Genomic DNA, 17,862 nt, shown 5'->3' with positions numbered 1-17,862 from the left:
AAGTCACCTTAATTTAGAGAAAATATTAATCTTCTACATCATCAAACTCATCTTCTTTTTCCACCAAATGAAGTTGACCAAGAAATTAAGTTAGTACTCTGTGGACATTATATTTGAACAAAATTACGTCAACCTGGCGGCTCTTAACTTACAAAACAACAATAATAAGGTAGAATACATAGTTCACACATTAACCTTGTAGCGAAATTTTTGTTACACACTTCTCCTTCACGAAAAAGTTTTTACATACTCAACTTTTCAGAAGTGTGTCTAAGACACACTACTTTTGACTAGATAACAGTTTCGTGTTTACATACACAAAAAAAAGCGCGTAAAGCCCATAAAAAATCCCATTTTTTGTCTCCCTTCCCCACAGGAACCCCTTCCCCTCCCTCTGGTCTTCTTCCTCAGACCACCCTCCTCCATCTTCTTCCCCAAATAGAATTTTTGAAAGAAGATCTAAAATTGAGCGATTTTTGTTGGTTTATTGTCTAAATATTGTGAAAATCAATTATTTGTGATAGATTTAAAAGTTTTAACAGTAGTATTGAAGGTTTGGTAAAAAAATCTAGAATCCACCATTGTTGGGGTATCGAAAAAAACTTGTAAATTCAATTAGTTCTTGTTGATTATTGGGTTGTTGAACTCAATTTGTTACTCGATTATTTTCGGCTAGCTGTTTAGATAGTGTGGTTGAATTTTGGTGTTGTTAGAAACTTTCTCACAAACAACTATGGTGGCAGTAACAATGGTGCTTAAGATAGAAAATGAGAAGATGAAGAAGATGAGTTTTAATTGTAATTTCTAATATTTTTTTCTTTTTTAAGGTCAATGACACGTGTCACGACCCTATTAGGGCTTGACTTTCACGTTACTTGAAAAATTGGTCAAAGACAAAAGTAGTGTATCTTAGACATACTTCTGAAAGGTTGAGTGTGTAAAAAGTTTTCCGTGAACGAGAGGTGTGTACAAGAGATTTCGCTGCAAGGTCGGTGGGTAAACTATGTATTTTGTCTAGTAATAATAATAACGAAAAATTGCACATTTCTTGTCATCGTAAATGTGTCATCCAATGATTAGCTTAAAATTAATGATCTTGAAAAATGAGAACAAGCAAAATATATATTTTTTTAAATGAAATTCTTGGCGTCTCAATTTAATTCACCACTTGAATATTTTTATAAAGGCTTAAGGCTATCTCTATATAAATGAGATGTTACGTGAAAGCTTCATCTAAATTAGTTTCTAACAAAAGCCTTTTCTTCATGGCTACCTTACATAAACATATTACTCTTCAAATGGCTGCTATTATACTGCTAGGATTACTTCTTGGCAGCACTATGATAGTAGGTATGCCACTCCCTCTCAACAAAAAATGCAAAAGACAGTCTAAAATTTTGAATTTCAAAGTCAATAATAGTCTTATATTTTGTGTTTGCAAAATATACATTAGCCATTTTGATGATAGCTATTTCCTTATTTTTCGTCTCCAATTTGTGTATTTTTATCATAATTAACTTGCAAAGTATTCATTTTGGTGTGGTTATTTGCTATTTTTCGGGTAAAACTCATATGGTTTTCCAATTAGAACTCACTAGCTTTTCCAATTTGAGGAGGGACTTACCAAGTCTTTTCCAAGAGAAATATTAAGAATTACTTTAATTTTATCGTTCAATATATTTTGGTTCATTCATATATTAGTCATTAACAAATAATTTTATATTTATCGTTGGACTTAATCGAACTCGAGTGTGGACCGAGTGGATTTCACATGTCAAAATATTAACAGAAAAAGGTTCAAATTTACATATCTAGAGATTTGACTATTGTTTAAAATTATCCTCTATTATTCTTATGCGATAAATACAAGATGATTTGGTATCGCAAAAAATATGAATAACCTCAAGTAAAATTAAGATATTTCATAAAACAGAAAGGTATTTAACCTTTTCCCTGGCTATTTTAACTTTGCAAGAATTCATAATTAATTATAATATGTAACACTATTTTTTATTCTTATGGGGTAGGGGCTCAATCAATAGGTATTTGCTATGGAATGCTAGGCAACAACTTGCCACCAGCATCACAAGTTGTACAACTCTACAAGTCAAGAAACATAAGAAGAATGAGGGTTTATGATCCAAATCAAGCAGCTTTACAAGCTTTAAGAGGCTCCAACATTGAAGTCATGCTAGGAGTTCCCAATTCAGATCTCCAAAACATTGCTGCTAACCCTTCAAATGCAAATAATTGGGTACAGAGGAATGTTAGAAATTTCTGGCCAGCCGTTAAATTTAGGTATTGTTAAATTGTGTGACTATATATATATCATCAATAAGGTTAAGTTGTTACAATTAAAGATTATATTTTATTATGTCTTCAACATGTCTCTCATGTGCAGCTTAATTCTTTTTCACTCATGGAGTTCTTTTTGATAATAGGTGCTGCTAAGTCTAAAATTCAGAAATTGTAATACCACGTTGAAGTGTGTAATTATCTTATCTAAAACCTTAAATCGTTAACACTTTTGTTTATTTAATTATGTCTTCAGGTACATTGCTGTTGGAAATGAAGTCAGCCCTATAACAGGCACATCTTCACTTACCCGATACCTTCTTCCGGCCATGAGGAACATTCGGAATGCAATTTCTTCAGCTGGTTTGCAAAACAATATCAAAGTCTCAACTTCTGTAGACATGACCTTGATTGGGAATTCTTTTCCACCATCACAGGGTTCATTTAGGAACGATGTTCGGTCGTTCATTGATCCGATTATTGGATTTTTAAGGGGCATAAATTCGCCTTTGCTCGTTAACATTTACCCTTATTTTAGCTATGCTGGTAATCCGCGTGACATTTCTCTCCCCTATGCTCTTTTCACTGCACCTAATGTGGTGGTACAAGATGGTTCACTTGGATATAGGAACTTATTTGATGCAATGTTGGATGCTGTGTATGCTGCCCTGTCTCGAGCCGGAGGGGGCTCAATAGAGATTGTTGTGTCCGAGAGTGGCTGGCCGTCTGCTGGCGCAGTTGCAGCGACAACAAACAACGCAGCAACTTACTACAACAATTTAATTCAGCATGTTAAAAGGGGTAGTCCAAGAAGGCCTAATAGAGTCATTGAGACCTATTTATTTGCCATGTTTGATGAGAATAACAAGAACCCTGAATTGGAGAAACATTTTGGATTGTTTTCCCCAAACAAGCACCCCAAATATCCACTCAACTTTGGGTTTTCAGATAGATTTTGGGACATTTCTGCTGAAAATAATGCTACTGCAGCTTCTCTCATAAGTGAGATGTGACAAGATAATTTGTTCTTTACGCAATTTTATTATAATGAGACACTAGTACTTGCTCTCTGTTAGTCCTCATGGATTGTTAACTAGAGACAAATTAAGCAAATTACATAAACAATTGAGTGCTGATTCTGCAATGATAAAATGGAAATTAATAGTGGTGTTTTAAACTTTCTGTTCTTGAGATGTTGTAGTCTACAAGCAGCCTTTTGTAAGTTAATATTAATTGCAAAGAAGAGAGACTCATGTTTTCCAAGATTCCCATTTATCAATTTATTGCACCACCTAAAGTTTTAGCCAAATGAATCTGTATTTGATTGTCTAGAATCATCTGCCAGAGTACTGAAAAAAGGATGAAAGTAATAATTAACATGAAAAATCATATATACATGAAATAAACATATTGCGAAAAGTAGAAAACCATGTACTCAATCGGGCATCAACGCTGAATTGTTTTAGGCCTCTTGTTGCCAAGCCATGACTTAAACTAGTATACGCGTATTCCGTTAATGACAAATAATAAGACCAAAAATTTAGACTTAGAGAGTGTTTTGTCGTGCTAAATCACTAACATTTATTCTCAATACTCAAAACTCGAGAATGTAAGAGTGAAAAAACTTTTTTTATTCCACCACCGGGTGATCCAAGCTAAAAAGTTAGTGAATTAGTCTTCACACTATCCAAATGCATCCTTTGAGAAAACCATATACATTAGGTATGCTCTCCGTCTAAAATGAACCCATAGATCTAAAGAAAATATTTTCTAATTTTTGGAAGAACTCAAAAGTTTGACGTTTCCATTGAAAATGCTCGTCGAAATTTTGAAGCTAACGTCATGGTGGCCCATTCACTAAACTTCTATAGGTATGGGGTTTCTAACAATGTTACCTTATAAAATCAAAAATGAGTTTTATATAGTAAGAGGAGACAAGATAGTATTGTACAAAAACTCTATGATTTGAATATCTTAGTGAAAAGCAAATGGACGGTCAATCTCCTGCCTCGGCCCACAAAGCAATTAACGAACACCATGTTTTCGTACCGCTTGCCCCATATCACATCAAGTGGTAGTGATTCGATACATCCACTAACGCCAACTTTAGTTACTTCTTTTTCTTCCCATCCAATGCCCAAACTTTTTTTTTTCCTCTACAATATCCAAGACTTTGATAGATCACTCGAATGGCAATGGGGCGGGCGGGACGGATTTGGCAAAACTCACAAAAATTTCAATCCGCCCCACTTATATATTTTTTTTTCTAAAAAAACTAGTTTGACATTTTATACTACTAGAAGTTTAGATTGATAGATAGTTCAGTAGAAATTTTTAAACAATAAAATATGATAAATAACAATTTGTATATTGGATAGAGTGATTAAATGTTGAGCTAAAGACATAAAAGTAGTTTTTGCAGTTTAGAATTTAAGTTTAATGGCATATTAATTTATAGATCTAATCACTCTTATCCCAAGATTATTCATGATTCTGCCCCTAATTGATACTAGATAATTATCTCTACTGGAATATAAGGAAATTTCAGTCGAATTAGCAGTAAAAAGGAATACTTGTAGAAGAATAGTAGTTTTTCATTTTAAGAAAATTAAGTGGGCGTTTGGACATAAGAATTGTAAAATTCCAAAATAGGATTTTTTTTTTTTTAAAAGTGAAAATGGTATTTGAAATTTAGAGTTGTGTTTGGACATGAATATTATTTTGGGTTGTTTTTAAAGTTTTGTGAGTGATTTGAGTAAAAATTTTGAAAAAAAACTTTTTAGAGTTTTTCAAATTTTCGAAAATTTTCAAAATGCATCTTCAAGTGAAAATTGAAAATTTTATGAATAAACGCTGATTTCGAAAAAAAAGTAATTTTTTTTTGAAAAAAAAAAAAAAATTTCTTATGTCCAAACGGGCTCTAAGCCACTTATGGTGACAGTGCTTAACTGATTATATATATATAACCCTTATTACTATTTTCTGAAAGTTAACTATTCATGCTTTCCAAAGTTAACCATTATCGTTTTTAAAAATAAATTAATGAAAATAAAATAAGTACAAGATACAAAAACAAGAATGCTTTTCTTGGAGAGAAACCGAAATTAAATTGCTAGTGAGTAAGAAAGTAAAATTTAGTGGAAATGATCGCTTTGTTTCAGAAAAAGATCAAAATTCAAAGCCAACCCGCATTAAACCTGCTACCCGCCCCGCCCCGCTTTAATTTTTTAAAAACTGTTTTAACCCGCCCCGCACCCGCATAAGAGTAAACCCGTCCCGCCCCCTCCCGCCCTCTCCCGCCCCCTCCCGCCTCATTGCCATCCCTAGATAGATGATGATTCAAATTTCAATATAATAAAAAATACTCTAGTGATTTTTTGTTGTGTCTCTAAATTTTGATAGGCAGAATTATCACCTATATATGATAGTGAGAGATACCAGATATTAGGCCCCGTTTGACCATAGATTTTGTCAAGTTTTTCTAAAATTCTTTTGGCAAAACATGTTTCTTTATAGATTTTATCCATGTTTTGGTAGATTTTGAAAACAAAATTTTCAAATCCCAAAACTAGCTCTAGACCTTTTTTTGGCCCAAAATATTACTGTTTGATTTTATCACAATTTTAAAATTTACCCCTAACTTTTTATTTTATAAAAAAACTCATCATCTATTATGACCCAACAAATAATTATTACTATCATTTTCTTTTGGACTGATGGATCTTGTAATATTATTGCAATTTGACGAATTATAGTGACTAGTAATTGTGTTATTAGCAGTTGATATTAAAATATCAGGTTATGATTTTAGGATAGTGTATTATGTAGTTCATTATAAAAATGACAATTTTATGCCAAACTTATCTATGTTTAGGACTATGATTTTTGATAGTTTTTATAACTTATGGGTATAAGTCATATTTCATATTTTTTTTTTAAAAAAAGAAGTGAAATATGTTTTGAAAAATTATATCAAAACAGATTTTCATTTTCAAACCAAACTTCACCAAAATTATATTTTTTAAAACAAATTTGGGAATCTATGGCCAAACGTTAACTTAGTATAATAGTCCAACTCGCTTAAACTGACCTAACACCAGTATTTTAAAAAAGAATATTAAAATAAAAAACTATACTTTATGTGATAATGTTTTTCTTTTAGTTTGTTTAAAAAAATAACAAATTTGTATATAAAAAATAATTTATATTTGACCTTCCATTTTATACTTAATAACGTGATTTTATAACCACAAATAAAACAGTGAAATAAGCGTTTTAATTTTTTATTTTTGAAATTTCAAACCTCAAATGCTTTTATCCACAAAAGAATTTATCCTTGATGTTCACGTCACACCAATACACATTTATTAAGTGAATTCTTCTTCCGATTCACAATAAGTAATATTTTTAGATGTTTTTACACAGATTAAGAAATTCACATTTTAACATTAATTAATAAAGAAATTGACCATATTAACCTTTACTATCTCTTTACATAAACATCCTTAAGACATACTCTAAGGACAATGTAGAAAAAAATAATTAATTCATCACTTATTTTGGAGCACAAAAAAATAAATAACTATTCTATTTTCCCGTTGCTTTTGGGTATGAAGTAAAAGTGTACAAGTTTGTAGAAATCTTCCATGAGTCTCGGATCGTAGGAGATCAAAACCCACTATGCATTTTAGGTAGAGTAAGATCCACAGTACTTACTAGTCCCGGTGCAGGGGATAATCGTGATTCCATTGATTATAATTAACTTTTTGATAATCGAGAAACAGAGGAACGTGACATTTCCACAAGTAGACACAAAACACTCAACAAATTTATCTTCTCTATGATCATAATTCCCTTCCCCACATTCTCTTCACCTTTATAAAATCTCCATTTCTCACTCTGGAAATTGAAATCAGCGAGTTCAGTTGAACATTTGGTAAAAATATAGATCTGCGAAGAGCAAATGGCGACGTCGTCGTACTGTGCGACTGCAAATGGAGCAGAGTTATACAAGCATTACGCCTCAAACTCGAGATTGATCGGTTTCAATTCTAGAAACAGAAGTTCCAAGTTGTTCCTCACTAGAACCTCGGATTTTCGGGGTGTAAAACGTTGTTTCCACGTGAAGAGCGTCTCAAGTGAGCCGAAGCAGAATGTTCAGGATCCGGTTACTGAGGAAGGTCTCATTCTAACTCCTAATGTTTCCTTATTTTTAATGTCTAATCAATTAACAATAGTTTTTGCGAGTTTATTGACCTTCTTGTTTAATTTCTACGATTTTCACGAAAAAAGTATAATTTGATTGGTGCTTCTGTTTTCACTCGGATTAACAACTACTCCTGTTTGTTTCTTGTGCATGACTGGACATGGAGTTTGAGAACATGTAATTGACATTTCTGTGCGTCAATAAAAGCTTGTTATTGAGGTTAAAAATGAAAGGTTTAAAGTTAAATTATTTTCAAATATACAAAAGTATCATTCTTTACTAATATGGAAAGAGTGTCATCAAATGGAACAGAGGCAGTATTGTTGAGGATCCTATTACTGATGAAGGTGTCAATCTTACTCCTAAGTCCTAACATTTCCTTATTGCTCTAGGTGAGGTCGAGTCACCCCAAGACCAAGGTGGGGAGTTCTTGGAGGGAGGGAGCCGAGGGTCTATGGGAAACAGCCTCTCTACCCTCTCTACCCAGGGTAGAGGTAAGGTCTACTACGTACAAACTACCCTACCCAGACCCCACTAGTGGGATTATACTGGGTTGTTGTTGTTGTTGTTGCATGTTTCTACGGCTATTTTTTTTTGAGTGTGTTGACCTTGTTGTTTAGTTTCTGAAATTTGCACAAATTGTGAAATTCTGAAAGTTAAAGTTTAGTTTATGGTGTTGGTTTTCCATGAGATCAACAATTATCTGCATTTTAAGTGAATCAAAGTTGGTTAATTTCTGCCTAATCAGTCCAACCGGTATTAAGAAAAATAGACCTTGGACCTAAGTCAACCTCAAAAACTAGCTTGTGAGAGGAGGATTGTCGAAGACCAGACTACTGCCCATATCCTCAACCAACGTTGGATTTTTTCAGCATCCAATGTGGTATTCTAATATGAAATGTGAGATCATTAACATTTCTTGCTCCTTTCTTATTTCATGACGAAATGGAGTGCTAAAAGGAATCAGAATTCACCATTTGAACAAAGGTGGATCTAGTATCTTGAGTCAATAGATTTGGAGTTGGTTGTGGTTTATTATATAAAGACATTTTACTCCATTCTTTTTAATTTATGTGAACCTATTTGACTGAGCACATAGTTTAATAAAGAAATAAATACTCTTGAAACTTGTGATCTTAAACATGCCATAAGTCTTGTTGGGTATAAAAGCTTGTCATTAAGGGTAAAATGATAGATTTAAGTTAAACTATTTTCAAATTTAGAAAGGGGTCATTCTTTTTTAAACAGAATAAAAAGGAAATAGGATTACATAAGTTGAAACAAAGGGAGTACAATTTTCTACATATGTATACATGGAGCCAAAAACATAAATATGACATTTGCCTTTCAATTTACAACATTAACATAATACAAGTAGACCATCAACAACAACAACGACCCAGTAAAATCCCACAAGTGGGGTCTGGGGAGGGTAGTGTGTACGCAGACCTTATCCCTACCCCGAAGGAGTTATTAAGGTTGTTTCCGAAAGACCCTCCTAGGCCATCATTTCGCAATAATGTGGAAGAGATTGATGCTTATTTCAAAGCTAAAAATGGAACCATTATGTGGAAATATTTGGTCGCCTTGTATGATCTTGATCAATTCTTACCTTATGAGCTATCTTTTGGGGTTGAGTCAGCATTTCTTATCATAGTAGCAGACCCAGGCTCATCCCGATTCTTGGTTTATGCAATATTTGGCCCCATATTATGTTGTCCACGCTCAAGTTGGCAGGCTTGGGCGTGCGCGAGGGTTTGGAGTTGTTCCATATTGGTCTTGAGCAATCCTCACCTCATAAGCTAGCTTTTGAGGTTGAGTTAGACCCAGTGTCCATTTCTTAACAGAAACTTCTACCGGATAGCTTAGAAATCTAACTTCCAAAGTGTTAGATAGTTATGTACATAATATGAATTAGTCCTAGTCCCACATAGAATAGGAGTATGATATGTATGGTATAAATAGGGCTCATTATATTATAATTCATAGAATATCAAAAATAGATTTTTCTCCCGTGCATTCTCACGCAAAGGTCTTGGTACACAAAGTTGTTATTTCCATCGGTTCCTTCCAATTTATTATTTACGGGATTTATGCTTATTCCCTTACATGACATATATAGGTGCTGAGAGTGTTCTGAGTTCTTTTGCTCCTGATGCCGCATCTATTGCCTCAAGTATCAGATACCATGCAGAATTCACGCCTTTATTCTCTCCTGAAAGGTTTGAGCTCCCTAAGGCATTCTTTGCAACAGCCCAAAGTGTCCGTGATTCGCTTCTTATTAATTGGAATGCTACCTATGATTTCTATGAGAAGATGAATATGAAGCAGGCATACTATCTATCCATGGAATTTCTGCAGGTATCTCATTAATCTTACTTTCTCTTTGCTCTTTGATAATACTAATTCGCTCTGCAGAGATATGGCCTAATTTATTAATAGGAAATTAATCAGTTTGATATTTGCTGGCTAATTGTCTTTATATTTATTTGTTACACATGAAAGTTCCTGAAAACATGCATAAGCAAGTCTATGGAAGTTGACTTTATTCATGCCTTGTACTGTTTAGGGTAGAGCATTGTCGAATGCAATTGGTAATCTGGAGCTTACCGGTGCATATGCAGAAGCTCTGAAAAATCTTGGCCACAATCTAGAAAATGTGGCTTCTCAGGTTAGTGTGACTTTTATCTCATGCATCAGAAAATTTTCTAGCTTTCCAAGTTCTTTTGATTTTACTCTAAAACAATTGGACTATGTGTATTCATTTGGGACATCGTGCATCCACTGTTTTGTAGTATTGAGAAGCCATAAGAGCCAATCCTGTTTATGTTTTTGTTGGAGTTAACTACTTGTTATTTATGGAACAATTACTGACAGGAGCCAGATGCTGCTCTTGGAAATGGGGGTTTGGGGCGGCTTGCTTCCTGTTTTCTGGACTCTTTGGCAACACTAAACTACCCAGCATGGGGCTATGGACTTAGGTACAAATATGGTTTATTTAAGCAACACATTACTAAAGATGGTCAGGAGGAGGTGGCTGAAGATTGGCTTGAAGTACGCTTTCTATTACTTCATTAGTTCTTTGATTGCACGTGTGTTTACGTCCTAAGTTTATTTATATCCTTGTTGTGTTCTATTCACCTCTTCCCTTTAGAGCTTTCAAATTCCTTTGTTCTCTTTCTTTATGACTTTTCTTTTTATAGTTCATGCAATGTAGATGTTCATTATTGCTAGTTGTCAATGCAGCTTGGCAGTCCATGGGAAATTGTGAGGAATGATGTTTCATATCCTATCAAATTCTATGGCAAAGTCACTACAGGATCAGATGGAAAGAGGTATTGGATTGGTGGAGAGGATATAAAGGCAGTTGCATATGATGTTCCCATACCAGGGTATAAGACTAAAACCACAATCAACCTCCGACTGTGGTCTACACAGGTTCCATCAGCGGATTTTGATTTATCTGCTTTCAATTCTGGAGAGCACACCAAAGCGTGTGAAGCCCAAGCAAACGCTGAGAAGGTTCGGTTAATCTTTTATTTCTTAGAACATTTTTATATTCTATTTGCCTTTTCTTAATGTAAATTTAGGCTTCAGTATGAGCCTTCTCAGTTTCCCGTCTCAATAGTCACTGCGTTTTCAGACCAACAACTCTTATAGGACATGATTTCGGGTTCCATCATAGCATTGGACTTTATGAAGATGCATTTATCTTTGTCTTGAATTTATCAGATGATTTACTATCTATACATTGGATGATCAGAACACTGATCTAATGGGAGACTGATGACTATATTGTTTTTGGTAGAAAAGGTCAAGAACAAAAGACCTGATATCTACATTCTTGTCTGTCCTAGGCACATTTTGACCTACTCTTTTCCTGTTCTTTTCTTCTCACCTTTCTTCCCCTTTTTTTGGGGGGGTGTGGGGGTGGGGGAAGGGCAGGGGTTGGAGGCTTATCTTCAAATTACATTAGGGACATAGCGACATAAATAGCAGAGCATTAAATAGATGGCTAAGCTGGATTTTCTCTAACATCAGATATGTTACATACTCTACCCTGGGGATGGATCAGTGGAGGGGAAGATCCTTCGCTTGAAGCAACAATATACCTTATGCTCGGCTTCACTCCAAGATATTATTGCACGATTTGAGAGGAGATCATGCGATCGTATCAAGTGGGAAGAGTTTCCCGAAAAAGTTGCTGTGCAGATGAATGATACTCACCCTACTCTTTGTATCCCGGAGCTGATGCGAATATTGATAGATTTAAAGGGCTTGAGTTGGAAGGAAGCGTGGAATATTACTAAAAGGTATTTAAATTTACATGCTTTGCATTAGCATATTGAGGTTGCTGTTGACTTTGATATTTGTGCTGAATAAACTGCACAGGTAAGCATCATGTGAATTTGTTTTAAATTCATGATTCGAGTGATATACTTTGGTATTGAGATCCTTATTTATGAACTTCAGTTCGCATGGACTGATTGGCCATCAAACTTCAGACACATCAAAATAGCAGGAGATAGGAACACTCTTTTAAACAGAAAAACATTAGCTCCTACTTTTTTAAGTAACTCTGACATCCTTAATGGTGGAAACTTACCAGGACTGTTGCTTACACAAATCATACTGTTTTGCCTGAGGCGCTGGAGAAATGGAGTTATGAATTGATGGAGAAGCTGCTCCCTAGACATGTCGAAATCATTCAGATGATTGACGAGGAGGTGATGGAACTACAAATTCAACAAATCTATTCGGTTTTGCATGTTGAAGTTTTGACTAATTTCTGCAATGTGCTGTCCTAACAGCTGGTACATGAAATTGTATCAAAATATGGATCACTAGATCTGGACAAATTGGAGGAAAAGTTGGCTGCTATGAGAATTTTAGAAAATTTTGATTTACCCAGTTCCGTTGCGGATTTATTTACTAAGCCTGAAAGACCGGTTGATGATGATACTGAAACAGTAGAAGTTAGTGACAAAGTTGAAGTTGTGACGAATGATGAAGAAGACAAAAGTGAAGAGAATGACACTGGTGAGAAAACTAGTGTGAAGCCAGAACCAGGTGCAGAGAAGGACATTGATAAGAAAAATACAGTGGTGTCAGAACCTGCTGTTATACCACCAAAAATGGTCCGCATGGCTAACCTGTGTGTTGTGGGAGGCCATGCTGTTAATGGAGTTGCTGAGATCCATAGCGAAATTGTGAAGGAGGAGGTTTTCAATGAGTTTTATGAGGTAAGCATCATTAGCATGAATCTTTCAATATGCATCAGATCAGTGATTTTGGTAAAACTGAGTTATTCATGTATTATTTTACTCTTAATGTTTACAGCTCTGGCCTGAAAAGTTCCAGAACAAAACAAATGGAGTGACTCCAAGAAGGTGGATTCGTTTCTGCAATCCTCCTCTTAGTAGTATCATAACCAAGTGGACTGGTACAGAGGACTGGGTCCTGAATACTGAAAAGTTGGCAGAACTGCAGCAGGTATTTCTCTTGCCTTTTTTGACTTGGCATGTTTAAGAAGATGAAGTGGATGATTTGTGATGTTTATTCTTAAATAGTTGAAAATGCATCCCTCTGTTGCACCTTCCAAAAATTCGCAGAATCTTTGAAACTTATGGTTTTTTATTTTCGGAAACATTTGAAGGGTAAGTGTTCGTGACGATTTGACGATCCAAAAGTGTTTTGAAAATTTTGGAGTTACTAGCTAACATAACATAAGGAAACAATCTAATTGGCCAAGTGTATTAGGCCACTTGCTCAATCTCTTTGAAATTCTTTTCCAAACTTGAACTTGGTTCTGAAATGAAACCCTCTTGAAAAATTGACTTCAAATGGTTTATGGAAAACAGAGATTAGGCAAGGAAATTCCTTTGGCTAAGGGAAGGTGTTAGGCACCCTTAAAACTGAACATGTATGGTTACCCTCCACTTTCAATTGGTTTTCAGAATTTTAGTCAATGCCGTCGACAACAAATATCAAGATTAGGAGAATAACTGAAAACTGAAATTCAATTGGGAGTTTTAAATTACATAATTTCAGGAGAATGAACCAAAACAATGCAAATTAAATTAAGGTGAACCTGCATCTTCTTACAATTTTACAAATACAACATATACGCATCATCACTATTTACAAAGCAGTTCCAATTTCAAACTGAGTGTATGTGCCTAAAAGGTTCACCTTTATGTTCTAACTGGGCTGCGGGTATTATACACAGTTTGCTGATAATGAAAATCTTCAAATTGAGTGGAGGGAAGCAAAAAGGAGCAACAAGATTAAGGCTGTGTCCTTTCTCAAAGAAAAGACAGGGTATTCTGTCATCCCAGATGCAATGTTTGATATTCAGGTGTGTTCTTCTCCATCTGAGTTTCAGTTTTAGCCATAAGAGATTAGTTAGCTTTGTCTTAGTTTATGAATCATATCTTATTTCTGGAAAAAACTATCATGCATTTGTCAATTGAAAAACCAATTATCAGGTAAAACGCATTCACGAGTATAAGCGACAACTGTTAAATATCTTCGGCATCGTTTATCGGTACAAGAGGATGAAAGAGATGACAGCTGCAGAAAGAAAGGCTAAATATGTTCCCCGAGTATGCATATTTGGAGGAAAAGCTTTTGCCACATATGTGCAAGCGAAGAGGATTGTAAAGTTTATCACAGATGTTGGCGCTACTATAAATCATGATCCAGAAATAGGTGATTTATTGAAGGTATCAGCTTGATTATTTGTCTTAGAAGTTTTTGCTTATTTGATACAGGCTATTGTTTTCTTGTGCATTTGAAAGTCATTTTATTTTTAGTTTACTTCTCAGCAATTTTGACAGTGATAATTCTGGATCTGTTTCATCATGTGATTACTTTCTGCACCTTCAACCTGAAGAGCCCTCTCCTTTTTATCGTGTAGGTAATATTTGTGCCAGATTACAATGTAAGTGTCGCTGAATTGCTAATTCCTGCTAGCGATCTATCAGAACATATCAGGTATTTAACTAATTCCATCTTTCTTTTGAATCGCCTATTTTCATAGATTTGCTTACATTGGCAACAATTGATCCAGCAACTTGTTTGTAAAAAAATTAATTGGTCGGCTAGCTGCTTAGTTCTCATTCCTAGTTTAAATCTTGGATGTTTTGAATGATATCATGCTGCAATAATGTAATGATTCAGGTTAAATTTTGTAGCATTCACCAAATACATAGTTCATTTTTGCATCAAATTGAGTGCATGGAGAAATGATGTGTTCACAGACTCAAAGCAGCACCATTTGATATTTGATTTTCCCGGCAGTAAAATGTATACAATCTACTTAGAATTTCACCTATTACAAGAAAAAATTGATACTAATAATGGTCCTACAATATGTGATAATATAGAAAAAATTAATTTGGGCACCATTTTTTGTTAAGACACCAGTTCTTACTTATGCATTTCGACTCTTTTAAGTGTCCTGCCTTTATGTAGATGACATCATTTTTTTTAACATCTGCTGCAGCGGTGAATGCATTTGATGTGAATATTTCAGGTGAACCCTGTCTTTACATCAAAGGCAGGGAATAGGGGAAAGCACCTTTTGATCTTCATGCTCCTTTTTCTTTATTGGTGGCTCTTAATGCTTCTGCCCAATTTTAACACAAAGATTTGTACTTAAATGAGGAACTTGTGGCTAGTCTATTTCAAGGAAAAAGTTTTCAAATAGGAAAATTTAATAGCTGCCAACTAATGGTTCATGAAATGGGATGATTTTATGTTGTCAGTTAATGGTAGTACTTTTTTTAAATTTTTTTTTTTTAATGGTAGTACTTAAAGGTTGCAACTAACAGCTGAAAATGTTTTGTGAGCATATTCATTTCCCCATAATGTGATAACCACACCAAACATCTAATATTTTCCATTAATCATGTAGGTTTAGCTTTATATAGAGATTTATAAATGTCTGACTCTGTCTCTAATTCTCTTTTTTCTCCTGCCCCGCTAGTACGGCTGGAATGGAAGCCAGTGGAACCAGTAATATGAAGTTTGCAATGAATGGTTGTATTCAAATTGGTACACTGGATGGCGCTAATGTTGAAATAAGGGAAGAGGTTGGAGAAGAAAACTTCTTTCTCTTTGGCGCTCAAGCTCATGAAATTGCAGGACTTAGAAAAGAAAGAGCTGAGGGAAAGGTGAAATCACCTTCTTTTGTCTGACATTTTGATGAATGTTCTTTTTTCTTGGATTGATATATTTCAATTGGTCAGATTTCTTCTTTTGTGTATATTCTCCTCCTCCCCTTTATTCTTCTTTACCAATTACCATACAAAGTTGCTTGTCAGATCCATTTAGATCATTAGATGGACCTTGCCCGTAGGCTGTAAAAAAATCTTACTTCCTCTCTTTTGCAGTTTGTACCTGATGAACGTTTCGAAGAGGTCAAGGAATTTGTCAGAAGTGGTGCTTTTGGCTCATATAACTACGATGATCTGATCGGATCCTTGGAAGGAGATGAAGGTTTTGGCCGTGCTGACTATTTCCTTGTGGGCAAGGACTTCCCCAGTTATATTGAATGCCAAGAGAAAGTTGATGAGGCATATCGCGACCAAAGAGTAAGTCCAATTGCTTGCAATTCCTTCTGGATATGTTATCTACTTTCTCATGTTTGTTTATGTTATTAACTCAGATTATTAACATTTTCAAATATGACTTGTTTATGCTTCAAGCTTTGAGCAAAACCAGGTTTTACTAGTTTTTGTTCATGTCTAATATATATGTGACTGGTGTTTTGCAGAGGTGGACAAAGATGTCAATCTTGAATACAGCGGGCTCGTCCAAGTTTAGCAGTGACAGGACAATTCGTGAATATGCCAAAGACATTTGGAACATTGAACCTGTGAAATTACCGTAAGAGGCGGAAGAGGGAAAAATAACAAAACAGTGAGTAGCATTAAATAATCTACATCCCTGTATTATGAGTTGTTTCTCTTTTATTTTCTGAACGTATATATCTGTAAGAGGATGATATTACCACATAATAAGAGATCGAGAATCATATGCTACTCACTTCCATTATTCTCAGTTTATTTTCGATACGTAGTCAAACTTGGCAGATCCTCTGGGTGGTAGTAACATTTTTATTCGATGTTTATACTTGCCTAAAAGGCAGCCCGATTCAATAAGCTGCTGCTATGCGCAAGGTCCGGGGAAGGACCCGACGTGAGTCTGATGTGCGCAGCCTTGCCTTGCATTTTGTAAGAGGTTATTTTCGTGTTTTAAACCCGTGACCTCTTGATCATACGGGGACAAGACAACTTTTACTATTGCGGCAAGGTTCCCCTTCATGTTTATACTTGCCTATCGATGACAAATCCATAAAAAAATGGATGATTCTATAATCAAGATCATGCAAGCCACACTGTTTCACTCAATAGTTTGATAGATCATTTCGAGTTCCACACATTTGGTCAAATCAATAAGCGGGTTACAACCTAAACCCATTTAAACTTGGGCGGGTTAGCTGAGTCACTAAAAAGAGATTTTTTTCTTTTCTATACAATATTTGAAACTTATTTACCAAAATTGTCCTAGTTTTGTATATTACCCGCCCTAAACAAAGATTACTTACAAATTATATACAATCCGTTATTGGTGCCTTAAATTAAGGATTCAATTACACTCTTTTCCTTTTTTTCCCCTCTCCTCTTTCCCTATTCTCTTTCTATATTCAAAGGAAAAATTGTCCTTTTTCCTTCCTCTTTTTTTTCTTCTTCTTATTAATTAATGTACGTCCATAGTGCAATATTATCCGCGACTTGAATTGCTTTCTTGGATTCCTGCACATCCAATACTATTTACATACAGTCCTGGTTTTCTTGATCTGGATGGTGTGGCTTTCGGGGTGATGGCTTTCTAGTTTTCGTATATAACATAACAGATATCGGATTATGATTTTTTTTTTAATTGGCTGCCACCTCCATTGGCAATGCCCCGGTGTGCGACGCTATATGTGTCTTCGAAACCTTCTATTAGAAAGGAAATGCAATTAAGAAATTGAGGCCGAGGAGGATAATCGGTGGAGTTTCTCATATTGCTTAAACAGTCAAAAATTTAAGATCGACTGCATCTTTGTATGAACATTTACACCCTTTTTCTTTTTTCTCTTCTCTTTTTTCCCCTATTCTATGCCGCCTCTCTCCCCATACAAATTAAGCATCTCTCCCCATACAAATTAAAAATATAAATTTGTACAAATTTGATATATCTACAACAACATATAAACTAAAAATAAATTTTATACAACTAATTATATAGTATACAACTTATTTATAACTTATCTACAACTTTTATATATCCTTTTTACCCAATTAAATACA

General features: G+C 34.8%; 2 protein-coding genes across 3 annotated transcripts; both read left to right on the top strand.

Annotated features, from left to right (window-relative positions):
- Window positions 1–1,226: 1,226 nt before the first annotated feature.
- Window positions 1,227–3,558, top strand: LOC107814806 (lichenase). Its single transcript, XM_016640264.2, has 3 exons — window positions 1,227–1,350; window positions 2,028–2,298; window positions 2,552–3,558. Exons 1-3 carry the CDS (start codon window positions 1,266–1,268, stop codon window positions 3,306–3,308), a joined length of 1,113 nt encoding a protein of 370 aa, XP_016495750.1. The 5' UTR covers window positions 1,227–1,265; the 3' UTR covers window positions 3,309–3,558.
- A 3,342-nt stretch (window positions 3,559–6,900) lies between these two features.
- On the top strand, window positions 6,901–16,552 carry LOC107814807 (alpha-1,4 glucan phosphorylase L-1 isozyme, chloroplastic/amyloplastic). 2 transcript variants are annotated; one of them, XM_016640265.2, is made up of 16 exons: window positions 6,950–7,475; window positions 7,894–7,995; window positions 9,624–9,862; window positions 10,071–10,172; window positions 10,379–10,555; window positions 10,748–11,023; window positions 11,543–11,814; window positions 12,111–12,228; window positions 12,313–12,744; window positions 12,842–12,994; window positions 13,731–13,859; window positions 13,990–14,226; window positions 14,421–14,497; window positions 15,492–15,678; window positions 15,898–16,098; window positions 16,281–16,552. In XM_016640265.2, the coding sequence occupies exons 1-16, from the start codon at window positions 7,259–7,261 to the stop codon at window positions 16,395–16,397; spliced, it is 3,036 nt and encodes a 1,011-aa protein (XP_016495751.1). In that variant the 5' UTR covers window positions 6,950–7,258; the 3' UTR covers window positions 16,398–16,552. The 2 variants fall into 2 exon arrangements, with proteins under 2 accessions (XP_016495752.1, XP_016495751.1); XM_016640266.2 differs by lacking the exon at window positions 7,894–7,995 and having other exon boundaries at window positions 6,901–7,475.
- Window positions 16,553–17,862: the final 1,310 nt, after the last annotated feature.

Source organism: Nicotiana tabacum, chromosome 14 (genome assembly GCF_000715075.1).
Source record: "Nicotiana tabacum cultivar K326 chromosome 14, ASM71507v2, whole genome shotgun sequence".
NCBI classification, from domain to species: Eukaryota; Viridiplantae; Streptophyta; class Magnoliopsida; order Solanales; family Solanaceae; genus Nicotiana; species Nicotiana tabacum.
Note: the sequence above shows the minus strand (reverse complement) of the source record. Positions and strands in the feature narration are given on the sequence as shown.

What these genes read in the sequence shown, in the direction of transcription:
- LOC107814806 (XM_016640264.2), top strand. Translation starts at nt 1,266, where the DNA reads ATGGCTACCTTACATAAACATATTACTCTTCAAATGGCTGCTATTATA. An exon ending in TGGCAGCACTATGATAGTAG is followed by an intron (nt 1,351 to 2,027) that starts GTATGCCACTCC and finishes CTTATGGGGTAG; the next exon opens with GGGCTCAATCAATAGGTATT. An exon ending in TGGCCAGCCGTTAAATTTAG is followed by an intron (nt 2,299 to 2,551) that starts GTATTGTTAAAT and finishes TTATGTCTTCAG; the next exon opens with GTACATTGCTGTTGGAAATG.
- LOC107814807 (XM_016640265.2), top strand. Translation starts at nt 7,259, where the DNA reads ATGGCGACGTCGTCGTACTGTGCGACTGCAAATGGAGCAGAGTTATAC. An exon ending in GCGTGGAATATTACTAAAAG is followed by an intron (nt 11,815 to 12,110) that starts GTATTTAAATTT and finishes GAAACTTACCAG; the next exon opens with GACTGTTGCTTACACAAATC. An exon ending in AAGAAAGAGCTGAGGGAAAG is followed by an intron (nt 15,679 to 15,897) that starts GTGAAATCACCT and finishes TCTCTTTTGCAG; the next exon opens with TTTGTACCTGATGAACGTTT.